The sequence below is a fragment of the Trachypithecus francoisi genome, unplaced genomic scaffold, assembly GCF_009764315.1.
Source record: "Trachypithecus francoisi isolate TF-2019V2 unplaced genomic scaffold, Tfra_2.0 Contig01579, whole genome shotgun sequence".
Classification (NCBI taxonomy): Eukaryota; Metazoa; Chordata; class Mammalia; order Primates; family Cercopithecidae; genus Trachypithecus; species Trachypithecus francoisi.
In genome coordinates, this window is record NW_022681442.1 from 33941731 (window position 1) to 33956157 (window position 14427).

The window sequence follows — 14427 nt, forward strand, 5'->3', positions numbered from 1 at the left end:
CAAAGATTAGCCGGGCATGGTGGCACACACCTGTAATCCCAGCTACTCGGGAGGCTGAAGTGGGAGAATCGCTTGAACCCAGGAGGCAGAGGTTGCAGTAAGTTGAGACTGTACCACTACACTCCAGCCTGGGCAACAGAGAGAGACTCCTTCTTAAATACAAAAAAAAAAAAAAATTGAGAATCCCAAAGAGATTTTGTTTACATGGTTTTATACCTATCATTATTCACTATATTTGGAATTAAAAATGAGGAAAAAGTAAAATGCATTAATGCATTTAAAAGAAATGTTTATATGTTAATACAAATTTTTATGAAAAATAATTGTATTTTTCAAAACAAAAAATAATTTTAGTGAGAAGAGTGACATTGTTTTACATTTTTGCAAATCTGTTTAATGTCTGGCTTAACAGAAGACAGCAGATTAACATATATGCTTCCGCATTCAGTCTGTTGCCATATGTTGTTTTGGTTGAAGTATACGAAGAAAATTTGGCCTCACACATAAATGCTGTCAGAAAGGGAGGAGTATTTTGATGGCCTTTTCAGTTAATTGTGAATATACTTCTTTGATACTACCCCAAAGATTGACATGTGTACTCTTTTTTTTTTTTTTTTTCTTGAGACAGGGTCTCACTCTGTCACCCAGGCTGGAGTACAGTGGTGTAATCTTGGCTCTCTGCAACCTCCACTGCCTCTCCTCAACAAACCCCACTCCCCGACCCCCACTCAAGCGTCCATCCTCCCACCTCAGCCTCCTGAGCAGCTGGGACCACAGGCACACACCACCACACCCGGCTATTTTTTTGTATTTTTAGTAGAAACAGGGTCTCAGCACGTTGCCCAGGCTGGTCTCAAAACTCCTGAGCTCAAGCAATTCACCCACCTCGGTCTCCCAAAGTGCTGGGATTACAGGCATGAGCCACCGCGCCTGGCCTGACACGTGTAGTTTCTTAAATGTAATGCAGATTCTGAAACCATATCAATAAGCTTCTCTTACCCAATTACCTTAAAATCCACTAGACTATCTTGTACTTTGAACGGGCATTTAAATTTTGTACAGTTTTGAGCTTGTATACTCCTCCAGAAAGAGTCCTGGGGTCCCCCTAGGGAACACTGACCACACATGGAGAACCACTGAAATAGACAATAAAAGAATAGAAAAATGTAGAATTTGACAACATAATTAGCAAGTTTGATCTAAGAGGTATTTATATAGAACTTTGCGCACAACAAACCACGAATACACATTTTTTTGAACAAATGGTCCCCTTTATCAGCTGGGGGAAAGGTCTGGACAGGCTGTGGATGCTTCAAGATGGACAGATGCCCAGCACAGTGCCCAGGTGTTCCACCTGCTGCTTAGGCCCTGGTTCAGCCTCAGCAAGAAGGGGCACTACATCAGAGCCAGCCTTCTCCTGCCCAGGCTGCAGAACCAGGTCCAATGGCCACACAGAGAGAGCTCCCCTGACAACAGCCCCATGGTGCAGCCCTCACCTCGGCTTGGTTCCTGTCAAGTTTACCTCCTCAAATTCACCCTGCCCTGTGTCAGGGGCCCTCAGGGGTTCCCACGACAGAGCTGCCAGGTAAAGACTGTCCACGCTCCTCTTCCAGGAGGCTTTCAGCCTGGCCCCTCTGCCCGTTAACAGCCCTCGGAGCTGTCGGGTATGGACTCACAGCTCTCTGGTCATGTGCAGTTCTCACATAGCCACCAGTAGAAACAAAACCCTGCTCTGTCCAGGCCAGGCACGGGGACGCCAAGAACAGCACAGCCGACCAGCTGCCCAAGGAGCCAGCACCTTGCACAACCACCTGGGGGGCTCTAACACCCCTGCCAGTGCCTGAGGCCACACCTTCCCTGGAGGGTGGGAGCCTGCCAAGCCTAGAGAGGTGGGAGAGTCAGCGTGCAGGGGCACAACTGCTGTTCAGAGCCCCAAACCAGAGCCAGAGCCAAGGTATCCAAGGGCTTTCAGAACACACACCACTTTCTTTTTTTTTTTTTTTTTTGAGACGGAGTCTCGCTCAGTCTCCCAGGCTAGAGTGCAGTGGCACGATCTCAGCTCACTGCAACCTCCGCCTCCCAGGTTCAAGCAATTTTCCTGCCTCAGCCTCCTGAGTAGCTGGGATTACAGGCATGCACCACCACGCCCAGCTAAGTTTTGTATTTTTAGTAGAGACAGGATTTCACAGTGTTGGCCAGGCTGGTGTCAAAATCCTGACCTCAGGTGATCTGCCCACCTTGGCCTCCCAAAGTGCTGGGATTATAGGCGTGAGCCATCATGTCCAGCCACCACTTTCTTCTTTTAAGAGACAAGGTATTGCTCTGTTGCCCAGGCTGGAGTGCAGTGGTGCAATCACAGCTTACTGTAACCTCGAACTCCTGAACTCAAGTAATCCTCCCACCTCAGCCTCCTGAGTAGCTGGGATTGCAGGCGTATGCCACCATACCCAGCTAACTTTTCTATTTTTTGCAGAGATGGGGTCTTGCTGTGTTTACACAGCACATTTTTACTCCAAAGTCACACGTCCCTTGGGGATCTAACATTCCTAGGTGTTCATTCTGTGTGTTGGCACTGTGCATGGGGCTTTCTTTCCATTCACCTTATTTGCTCCTCACAAAAACTGCTGAAGAAATTCCATTTTACAAAGAATGAAATCAGGTTAAGTACTTGCCCAAGGTCATAGAGCTAGTACATGGCCAGGATCTGAGCCTGGCTCCATCGTCTGCAGAGCCCAGGCTCTTGCACCATTGCTATACTGTACTGCCTGGCCCTGCAGAGACCAGTCCTTCACCTTCTGAGTGGCCATCCACATAACCTCTTCATGCTAGGGGCTGGGAGAGGGAGAGGGGAAAAGGTCAAAGTTTACTCCACCTGGACCCCACTAGGTCATCCTGGACATCAAACACAGCCTGTCCCACCCTTGGGGCTCAGTGGGGTGAGGCTTCTCCTGCCTCCTCTGCCTGCCTTGTGTCTTTTTCTTACAACTAGATCAGAAGGAACATAGCCATGTCTTTTGCACCTCTGTGTCCCCATCCATACCCTACTCCATGCCTTGCAGATAGTAGGTACTCCATGCATTTTCCATGAATTTTAAGGAGTGGCCCCTCACCCCTCTCCACTACCACTGCAAGGACAGACCCAGAGGAAGACAGGAGCCCTGGAAACATCCATCAGTGGGACTAAGGGAAGGAGCAGAGGGGGAAAGTGCCCCAGCACTCCTGCCTTCCAGCAGAGCCAGCCCCCAGCTCCCCAAGCCCTCCTAGGAGACACCTCCCCAGGGTACCCTCCCCACCAAAGACTGGGAGGTCAGATGCCAGGTTAGGCTCTCAGGAAGGAATTCCCCTCCCTTCAAGCCTCCAGTCCGAGTTCCTCTCAAGGGAAAGCCAATGAAAGGCAGGACTCAGACAGGAGAGAAAGGCACCAAGCATTGGGTTCCTGAAGGTCCCCTCCCCTCTGATGCTTGCCTGGGTGCACTGCTCAGAGACACCATCAATCCCCCCTCCTCCCACCATGTTACCTACCATGGGTTGGATGTTATCTTACCACAGGGTGGTTAAGCCCCGGCCTTTGGAGCCCAACACCTGGATTCAAATCCTAGCTCCTTCACATATGAGCTGTGTGGCCAAGGGCCAGTTACTCCACCTCTCTGAACTCCCTATCCCCTTGGTCATTAGGCCTACAGACTCAGAATCCAGGCCTCCTAGTTGTTTCTGGGCTCTGATTCTCGAATCTGACTATCTGGGTTCAAATCCCAGCTCTAATCCGTGCTTAACCTCTCTGCCTCAGGATCTTTATCTGTAAGGTGGGACAATAATAGTACCTACCCACCATCTAGCATTATTGTGAGAATTAGCAGAAGGAGTTTATGCAATGTGCTCAGATCAGACTTGGCACACAATTAGCACCCACTAAGTATTGGCTATCATTAGCAATAGCTGATAAGTTTGGAACGTACCATGCACCGCACCTTGCACCTTGCACCGTCCCTGACTGGTAGTAAGAGCTCATTAAATAGAAGCTATGATTACCTTCACCCCCACTAGACTATCCTGGCCCTGGGGGTGGGTTCTGGGTTATATCCATCTTTGATTTCCCGGCAGCCAGCACGGGGTCTGGCACCAAGCTCAACGAAGACCTGCCTGGAGGACTAGAAGATCCAGGAGGGTGTGGGGTGGCACGAGCCTCCCACCAGGGAGAAGAGGAACCGAGGTGTCAGGGAAGAGAAAACAGAGCAGAGGGAGAAAGGCCGAGGCAGAGAGATAAGTAAGTGAAGTGAGTGAGAAAAGGAACAGGAGAGGCTGTGGCGGAGAGAGATAAGGAGGAAGGATGGAGAAGGCGAGGGTCGAGGAAAATGCCCAGGGAGGCAGGGAGCCCCGGGGACAAGCGCTGGGCGAGGCCAGGGCCGCAGCAGCGGAGCCGAGCCGGGAGAGGGGCGCAAGAGCCGGCGCTGGGCCGGACGCGCGGGCACGGTGCGGGAGGGGCTGAGGGCCGCCCCCACTGCCTCCACGCCTTGGAGCTGGGGCCAGGCGGCCGGAGATTGGCTGGGGCGCACGGCAAGGCCCGGGCTGGAGCCCCGAGGTGGGAGGCGCCAGCATCAGTTGGGGCGCACGGAGCGCAGGCTGCCACCCACCTGGGCGACCTCCGCGGCGGCAGTTGGGGAGAGTCGGGGCCGGGGGTGAACGCCGGGGCATCTGGGCCGCCGGGCACCGAGCGTCGGGGGGCTGCGCGGCGCGCGCCTGGAGAGGGCGCAGCCATGCGGGCGGCGGCTGGGGTGGCGCGGACAGCCGCTCTGGCGCTGTTGCTGGGGGCGCTGCACTGGACGCCGGCGCGCGGCGAGGAGTACGACTACTATGGCTGGCAGGCCGAGCCGCTGCACGGCCGCTCCTACTCCAAGCCGCCGCAGTGCCTCGACATCCCTGCCGACCTGCCGCTCTGCCACACGGTGGGCTACAAGCGCATGCGGCTGCCCAACCTGCTGGAGCACGAGAGCCTGGCCGAAGTGAAGCAGCAGGCGAGCAGCTGGCTGCCGCTGCTGGCCAAGCGTTGCCACTCGGATACGCAGGTCTTCCTGTGCTCGCTCTTTGCGCCCGTCTGTCTCGACCGGCCCATCTACCCGTGCCGCTCGCTGTGCGAGGCCGTGCGTGCCGGCTGCGCGCCCCTCATGGAGGCCTACGGCTTCCCCTGGCCCGAGATGCTGCACTGCCACAAGTTCCCCCTGGACAACGACCTCTGCATCGCCGTGCAGTTCGGACACCTGCCCGCCACCGCGCCTCCAGGTAGCGCCGCCGCCGCGGTCCCCGAGCGCTCCGTCGGCCCTGCAGCTCCCCTAGCACAGCTCCCGCCCTTCACACACATACACACACACACACACACACACACACACACGCTGTCTTAGCTCAGCCCATCGCCCCCGGAATTATCCCCCGCAGCCTTTCCGCCTTCCCGCCTCCCCAGGGAGTAGCAGCGTAGTGCCTCCCTGCGGCTCCAGACCTTCCCTCTGGCTCTCGTTCCCTGGACACCCCTGGCACCCCTCTCAGTGCCCACCCAACCAAGCTGCTGATAATCCCCCAATGCCGTCCCCCATCTTGGGACGTCCTGATAAATGCCTTACGACCCCTCTCAGCCCAAGAATGTCTGGGGTCGTTAAACAATGCCTTTCACCTGGATCCCGAGGCACCAAAGCCAGCAACACCCCCACCCCGTGTTGGGACCTTGGGAAGAGAGGAGAGGTGAGGGAAGGGGTGTGGGGAAAGACTGGGGACTAAGAACATTCCTGGGCTATGGTCTGCCTCCCCATTTTCTGTACCTGGAACCCTAAGATCTCCACCCTCTTCCTCCATTCCCCTGGCTGGGAGTCATTTGGGTAAGGCTCACTGCGGAAGGAAGAGCAGATTAGGCTCTGCCCCTAAAGAAAAAAGCCCTTAGGCAAGTTGCTTGACTTCACTGAGCCTCAGTTTCCCCATCCATAAAATAGGAAGCCATCCCAGGCTCATGAAACCTATGAGATCCTAAGTCCCTCCTCCCACCCACACCCTCAGTCCCCTGAACCCTAATTTCTCCCTGGTCTCAGCCTCCCCTTTGCTGTGCTGGTCCACATAGCTCTTCCAGGCCGGCTCCATGCCCTCACCCCCTTCCTCCCCGTCTGCTGTCAGACTTGAGTAACTCGCTCTGGGCCTCGGTTCCCTTTTCTCCAAATTAGGAATAAGGGCCAGGCACCATGGTTCATGCCTGTAATCCCAGCACTTTGGGAGGCCAAGGTGGGTGAATCACTTGAGGTCAGGAGTTCTAGACCAGCCTGGCCAACATGGTGAAACCCCATCTCTACTGAAAATACAAAAATTAGCCGGGCACAGTGGCACACACCTGTAATCTCAGCTACTTGGGAGGCTGAGACAGAAGAATCGCTTAAACCTGGGAGGCAGAGATTGCAGTGAGCTGAGATTGGAGAGCCACTGCTCTCCAGCCTGGGTGACAGAGCGAGACTCCGTCTCAAAAATAAAATAGGAATATGAATCCCTACTTCATAGGCTGAGGATGAGAGGAGATAAAATTTAAAAGACAGTGCACATCATGGCTGTGGCCACCAGGGTCATGGAGTAGTTACTGTGCCCACCTGGCAGTTTTGTCCCTGCACAGCCTGTCTGGTGATTGTCAGTCACTCTGTGAGCGGGTAGTGATATGATTGCCATCATCCCATTTCCGGATAAGGAAGTAGAGGCTTGGTAGGGGGAAGTGGCTGGTCAGTGAGGAAGCCTGCACCCTGAGTGGCTCTTGGAACTCCAATCCCCTCACCAACTGTCCCCCAACCCCACCCCACTTTCTGTCTTCAGTGACCAAGATCTGCGCCCAATGTGAGATGGAGCACAGCGCTGACGGCCTCATGGAGCAGATGTGCTCCAGTGACTTTGGTGAGTGTGGGGCCCATGCTGCCACTGCCCCGGCACCACCCCCAGCCTCTCTTTCTTGACACACATAGGAACATACGTGCCCACATCCATCACAGTGAATCCCAACAGGTTTTGCATCATGGCTCTGGTTTAGAATCCAATGATAACCATAAACCCTCTCCCAAGAGAAATGCACCTCATTCTGCATCATCTCAGGACCATCACAAGTCCCTCAAGGCTATGGGCCTTAGGCCTCAGAAACCACCCTGGCCAGGGCTCCCGCAGCCCTCCCTTGGTGTCATTTTCAGAGGGGCCTCCATGACTGGATCATCTCTGTGGATAGTGCAGGCTTAGCCCAGAGATGAATGGAGCCAGGTTTAGCCCAGAGATGGATGGAGCCAGGTGGGGAGTGATGGCTCTAGGATGGAAGTGGAGCACCCTTGTCCGTGGATACCTCCACCTGGGACTGAGCACACCTCCTGCCAGCAGAGCTGTGGTCACCTGTCACCACAGCTTCATCCAGAGCCTTCCCATTTTCCGGGAAAACCCAGCCAAGTCCGGTCAGGACCCGGCTCACACATGGGCCACGCGGTCCATTGTGTGATCTTTGCCAAGTCAGTTCCCTGTTTTGTGTCTTAGCCTCCCTGTCTATAAAAAAGAAAAAAGGAGATGATAATGAAGTCCTTTCTTCAGAGGAGTCTTTTACTTCGGTAGCCTGTTTGGAAAGAGAATACTGCTATTGCAAGGGGTGTGTGTGTGTGTCAGAGAGAGAAAGAGAAGAGGAAGGGGACATAAAGAGAAGGAACAAGATTTTATGACAATATCCCGCCAAGAGTGGGCAGAGTTATTCTCTGACTTCTCCCTGGCCCCACAGAGATGGGGGCCCAGAAGCCTGAAGAAGGGAGAAACCAGCCCGAGGGACTCCCCACCCCACCCTGAGGCCCAGGACTCCTTAGGCTCTCTACATCCACTGCAGGGTGACCTGCACCGTGGCTCTCTGGTCACAGACCCTGCCTTCATCCTAGCCCCACAAAGGAAAGGAGTTAGAGTCTCAGTGCCTCCAGCCACACCCCCTGCCCTACTCCTATACATACCACAAACACACTCCCACCCACCATACAATCTCTGTCTCACACACATACATATTACTGTACAGTGGTGTGTTCACACCAGCAAGAGCTGAACTGTGTGTATCTATTCCCAGCTCCACGCCCAGTCTTGTGGTCAGTTGTGGTGGGAGTATTTACCCCATGGATGTCAATGAATGCAAAGCAGGGCTCCCTGTCCACAGAGCCAGCTGTTAAATATTTGCCAGCCCACCACTGCTCCAACCACACTCACCGTGTGTGCACGCACACACTCTACACATATACACACCCCATATATACTCCATACCATACACTCACACACAGCCAGAAATCCCAATGGCAATCATCCCCAGATATCAGGAAGTCCAGCCTCCCTCCATTGCAAGGATCCCCTTCCAAGCAGCCAGCCCCAGTCCCATCCACTCCTTATCCCCTCCCTGGAGAGCCCCACACGCTGCTCCATCAGGAGCTCTCCACCCTGCATTTGGTGTCTCAGAAGGGCTTGGGCTCTCGATTCACGCAGGTCACAAGCTCTCTACCCCTCATTTCCCCTTTCCTGTACCTTGAGGATGAAACGTGATGCTGTCCATGAGAGTGCAGCATGGTAAGTGCTTCATAAACATGAAAATGTGCCTGTACGAGCTCCACCCTTCCAAACCCCGCAGGGCGTCAGGCTCCCCGAGCCCGAAGGTCCAGAACACAGCAACTCTGGGCCCACGTAGATCTGACCATTCCCAACTTGCCCCTGTCCTTTCTTCCCACAGTGGTCAAAATGCGCATCAAGGAGATCAAGATAGAGAATGGGGACCGGAAGTTGATTGGAGCCCAGAAAAAGAAGAAGCTGCTCAAGCCGGGCCCCCTGAAGCGCAAGGACACCAAGCGGCTGGTGTTGCACATGAAGAACGGCGCGGGCTGCCCCTGCCCGCAGCTGGACGGCCTGGCAGGCAGCTTCCTGGTCATGGGACGCAAAGTGGACGGACAGCTGCTGCTCATGGCCGTCTACCGCTGGGACAAGAAGAATAAGGAGATGAAGTTCGCAGTCAAATTCATGTTCTCCTACCCCTGCTCCCTCTACTACCCTTTCTTCTACGGGGCCGCAGAGCCCCACTAAAGGGCACTCCTCCCTGCCCTGCCAGCTGTGCCTTGCTTGCCCTCTGGCCCCGCCCCTACTTCCAGGTTGACCCAGCCCTGCTGGAGGGTGTTTTCACCAGTGTTGTTACTGGCACAGGGCCCAAGGGATGGGCACGGAGCCCAGGCTATCCTTTTTGACCCAGGGGTCCTGGGGTCCCTGGGATATTGGGCTTCCTCTCTCAGGAGCAGGGCTTCTTCATCTGGGGGAAGACCCCAGGGTCTCAGAAAGTAGGTAGGGGAGGAGAGGGTGAGGGAAGGGTGGAGGGGCTCAGGGCACCCTGAGGAGGAGGTTTCAGAGTAGACGGTGATGTCAGCTCCAGCTCCCCTCTGTCGGTGGTGGGGCCTCGCCTTGAAGAGGGAAGTCTCAATATTAGGCTAAGCTATTTGGGAGACAGCTTTCCCCACCGCCCCTGTATGCGTCATCCTAGCCCCCCAAAGGAAAGGAGTTAGGGTCTCAGTGCCTCCAGCCACAACCCCTGCCTTCCCTAGCTTGTCCATTTCCCTGCCCCCAAGCCCAGAGCTCTCCCTGGACTGGAGAGCAAGCCCAGCCCAGCCTCAGCACAGACCCCCGTCCGGTACACCCGCAGGCTCGCTTCCCGGGGTTCATTCCTCAGCCTCTGCTTCTCCTTTTTATCCCGATAAGTTATTGCTACTGCTGTGAGGCCATAGGTACTAGGCAACCAATACATACACGGTTGTGTTTTCTAATTTTTTAACTTTTTAATTAAATCAAAGAAAACAATAATTGGTTTGGACCAGGTGATTTCTTTGTCAGCTGGTTCCCAAGAGGTGGGGGGAGAGGGAGGTTTAGAATGGAGCCTCACCCAGAAAGAAGCCCTTATCTTAACCCATGGCCTGGCCACACAGACCTCCTTGGAATGCCTAAGAAAAGCAAGGCTTGTGTTTTTGTAGTACACAGCAAGGGTCACCCTGTCATTCTGACTGCTAAGTGAGGGATGGAGATGGACGTTCTTTTGTCCCTGAGGACGAATGGAAGTGCCAAGTTCCCCAGCTTTCTCCCACAGTCTGAAGACTCCATGGTCCTGCAGCAGCTCCCCCAGGAGGTGAGGGCCTGATCGGAAGAGTCCAAGAAGGCAGGGCCGCAGGGAACTATCGTGAAAAGCCTGAGGTCGAAGATGTGTCACACTGCGGGCACTGCTCCTTACCTGTCCCTGGTCCAGCAGCATGAGCATCATCTGGGAGCTGGTTAGAAAGGCAGCATCTGGCTGGGGGCATGGTAGCTCATGCCCGTAATCCCAGCACTTTGGAAGGCTGAGGCAGGAGGATCCCTTAAGCCCAGGAGTTCAAGACCAGCCTGGGCAACATGGTGAGACCCTAACTCAACAACAACAACAAAGAAATGCAGACCTGCTGTATCCGAATCTGCATTTCAACACATAAACGTTAGAATCATCTAGGGAGCTTTTACAGAATCCTGGGCCCTACTCTAATGCAATTCAATCAGAATCTCTGTAGGGAGTCCAGGAGTTAGTGTTTGTAGATGCTCCCTGGGATGATGTGTAGCCAGGATTGAGAACTACTACCTAGATAAGGTGACGACTGAGACAGGGAGAGGGCAAGGAGCTGAGAGGGTGCCCCAGTGGGCTCAGAGCAGATGGAGGCTGCTGCCTTGAGGTGGATGGCAGGGAGGGGAGAAAGCTTGAGATGGAGGCGAGAAGCCACTTCCACTCTAATGGGCAGCCTAGGGACAGGGCAGTGCCAGAAAGGAGCTCCCTGGGGGGTCCATCAGCAGATGCCAGATGTACCCAGAGCAGGGGGCTAGGGGCACTCCCTGAGGGGCTCTCCCCACCAGTGGGAGAAGTCTACCTCACCAGTGGGGGTAAAGCTGGGATGCCAAGTCCAGACAAGGCCTGGTGTTCCTCCAAGACAAAGGAGCCTCGTTCTCTGGAGCTGAGGAAAGCCTTGGCTTCCACTCCCAGAGGTGCACATCACCTCAGGGAAATGACTCCAGAGGGGCCAGGGCTGAGTTCTGCTGTGGGCCATGCGCGCGCACTCCCCTGAGGTCTGGCTAGCAGGTAGTCCAACAGCGTGCCCATAAATCACCCCAGGCAGGCAGGTGGCCTCGCCGCAGGTCAGCAGCTACATGGGCCGCCTTGTTCCTCCCTCACCCACCGACGCCCAAACCCTGCCCAGCGCACCTGGCTCCCTGAATCTGCCCCTTGTCTCCCAGCCGCCTACCCTGACCAAATGTTTACGGACACTTCTGTGGTCAACCAGGACCAGGGGTGATTTTTCCATGGCACACACAGGACTGGGCCTGCCCTGGCTGAAGTACTATGCTGACTTCTGCCAGATGCTGGCAGCCATGGGGCAGCAGGGCGAGGGAAAGACTCCCTTAGTCCATCCCGTGAAGCCCAGGAAGGCACTCTTCTACCCCCACAAGAGGTCAGGGCATAGCTCTGACTGCTATCCCCCAACATCTGCTGTCAGACTCACCAGGAACCTATTTTCTGTGACCAAGAAGAATCTTCCCAAAGACCAGGGAGGTCCTTCCAGGCCTGAGCCCCACCCTTCATTCCCTTCAGCCACACAAGGCTCCCTCCCACTGGCTGGAGACCCAGCAGCTGTGTTGCCCCGAGAGCACCTGGGTGCAGTGAACAACGTGGCCCCCAACCGCACAGAACAGAAACTCCAGGAAAAGAAACCCCAGATTCTCCACACAAGAGGGTTGGAGGTGGACAGGCGGGAGGTCTATGTCCAACTCCTGCCTTCCTGCTTTGTCATGGGGCGACGTTCACCCTCGTGGTTATAGACAATGCCTCCTTCCAACTTCTCCACCACATTCCAGACAGCAAGGCGGGGAAGGGCAAGGAGCACAGCTTGTCAGCTGCCTTTGGGCCCCCTTTGATCAGGAAAACAGAAATTTCCCCAGCAATCCTACCTAGTAGATTTCCACTTTTAGCTCACTGGCCAAAACTAAGTCACATGGCCACCCCTAGGTACAAGAGAGCAGAGTAAGTCAAGCTTTTTCAGCTGGGGACAAAATCAGAGTTCTAATAGAGAACAGAAAGGACAAGGGGGGAGGCAGCTGAACACTCTGGGCTGGGGTGAGAAGAGGCAGGTACAGTCCAGTCCTGGCTTCTCATCTTGTGCCTTTGTGACGGCGTAATGTCGGGAATAGTGCCCAGCTGTAAAATGGAGTAAAAATGTCTACTTCACAGGGTTGCTGAGCGTTAGGTGGGAAAATGCATGAAAAGTACAATGCACAGTATATAGATGTCCATTAAATGGTAATGAGTATTTTTATTAACCAAAAGCGATGACCTAGCAGTGCCTGTCCATAGTAAGTGCTCTGTAAAATTCCTAATTGATTCATTAATCAACTAAGAAACAATACTGGCAGGAAGGCAGGGAGAAGACAAGAGGATCTTAATCTAAAAGCCAGAACGGAGCTAGAACCTACCTTTGGGGTTTTGCTTCAGAAATACAGGTGGTGGTGTAAGCCAATATTGAAGAGATTAGTAGTATTCCTATAACACTAGTAATCGATAAATATCAAGGCCATGATGGGTGGTAGGCACTACTCAAAACACTTTTGCATTCTCTGATCTTTTCTCTTTTTTTTCTTTGTTTTGAAACAAGGTCTCACTGTGTTGCCCAGGCTAAATACAGTATTACGATCATGGCTCACTGCAGTCTCAAACCTGCCAGGCTCAAGCGATCCTCCTGCCTCAGCCTCCCAAGTAGCTGGGACCACAGGAGCATGCCACTATGCCTGGCTAATTTCTTATTTTTTGTAGAGTTGAAGTCTCATTATGTTGCCCAGGCTGCTGTCAAACTCCTGGACACAAGCAATCCTCCCTCCTTGGCCTCCCAAAGTGCTGGGATTACAGGCATGAGCCACTGTGGCTCACCCAACTTTTGCATTCTAATTTAAGCCTCCCAACAGCCATTTAAGGTGGTGGCATTTCAGTGATGGTGGCTGAGGCTCAGAGAGGTTAAGGAACTTGTTGGAGGTCACACAGCTTGCACATGGCAGTGCTAGAATTTGACTTCATGCTCTTAACCACTATACTACCGTCTGTAGGGGCAAAGCCAAGGCCGGGGGTGCAGGCAGCCATGCTTCTGCCAGCCTGCCTCACACGAAGATTTCTGGGAGCCCTGTTCCAATCCCACTCCAAAGGTAACTGACAGAGGCAGAGGAGTCAGTGGCTTTTCTCCTAATTCCCAAAGACAGCCCACCCCCAATCCCCTCTCCCCTCTCAGCCCTGCCAGCATCCAGCCTTAGGTCTCCACAAAGGAAGCTCATCCCATAACTGTTTAGTCGCCTGTAATCCTGGCTGAAGTTCACTCCTGAAGAAATGTAACGTAGTGGGTGGTTGCTGCTGGAATGTGTGTGGCGGGGACCCCACGTCCCAGCCCAGACAGCAGGCTCTGCTGGGGCTGTGAAGAACACAAGCAGCCAGGGGAATCCGGAATCCCCAGCCCCTAGCTGTGCCAGAGAATGGAATGTGCTGCTCTGGGGTGTTGAAACATACTCAGCCAGACCGGAGGTGGGGTTGCTGGGAGCTGGAGAAACTCCGGTCACAAGGCTGCCTCTGTTCTTGAGGCTGAGCCCACTTCGCTAGGGTTGGGGGGTGGGAGGGAGGAGAGGAGAGGAGGCTGTCCTTAGTGGGTAGGCCTTCTTGTTAGCTCAGTGGCTAGCTCCTGGAGCCAGTGGGGGCCAGGCAGACAGAGGGGAGGGTGGCACCCAGTATTGCTCTGTTCCTCCAAACATTCTCTTATGAGGCCTCTACAAGCGCATGTCGCACAATTCACATCCCGGCTCCATGACTTACTAGCTATGTGACCTTGGGCAGGTTCCCTAACCTCCCCACACCTCCATTTATTCATCAATTAAACAGAGCTAACAACAGAACCTACTTTTGGAGACTATCATGAGGTCTTGATGAGATGATGCACTCAGCATGGTGCCCGGCACAGGTGCTCCATCAATGTAGGTGTTATCCCGAGGGCCACCAGCTATAAGACAGATGCTGGGCCAGGACCTCTCTTAGGGGGTGCCTCGAAGGTTCCAGGGAAACAAGGGGATGAACACAGAACTTCATATGGCTTCAGCCCCAGGGCTGAAAATCCTGAAGATACCAGAAACCACTGCCAGCCACGGCTCACAGGAGGCTGCTCAACACAATCAACCACAGAAAGGATCGGGAGAGCCCTAAGCCCATACCAGGCTGTGGGAGCTGGAGCCCCAGACCTGCCCCAGCAGGCGCCAGGGCTGCAGCAGAGTCTGGTTCCCCATCCCCTCGTCCTCAGGGGCCTGAGAAGAAATTTTTTTTTTTTTTTTCAAACATGGACA

At 54.1% G+C, this 14427-nt stretch overlaps 1 protein-coding gene across 1 annotated transcript; it reads left to right on the forward strand.

Moving 5' to 3' along the window:
- The first annotated feature begins 4539 nt into the window (after positions 1–4539).
- SFRP5 (secreted frizzled related protein 5) lies at positions 4540–9852 on the forward strand. The gene is made up of 3 exons (XM_033186675.1): positions 4540–5277; positions 6832–6909; positions 8741–9852. The coding sequence occupies exons 1-3, from the start codon at positions 4755–4757 to the stop codon at positions 9085–9087; spliced, it is 948 nt and encodes a 315-aa protein (XP_033042566.1). The 5' UTR covers positions 4540–4754; the 3' UTR covers positions 9088–9852.
- The last annotated feature ends 4575 nt before the right edge of the window (positions 9853–14427 follow it).

Coding starts and splice junctions, on each gene's coding strand:
- SFRP5 (XM_033186675.1), top strand. CDS start 4,755: ATGCGGGCGGCGGCTGGGGTGGCGCGGACAGCCGCTCTGGCGCTGTTG. Junction 5,278..6,831: donor GCCCGCCACCGCGCCTCCAG/GTAGCGCCGCCG, acceptor TTCTGTCTTCAG/TGACCAAGATCTGCGCCCAA. Junction 6,910..8,740: donor GATGTGCTCCAGTGACTTTG/GTGAGTGTGGGG, acceptor TTCTTCCCACAG/TGGTCAAAATGCGCATCAAG.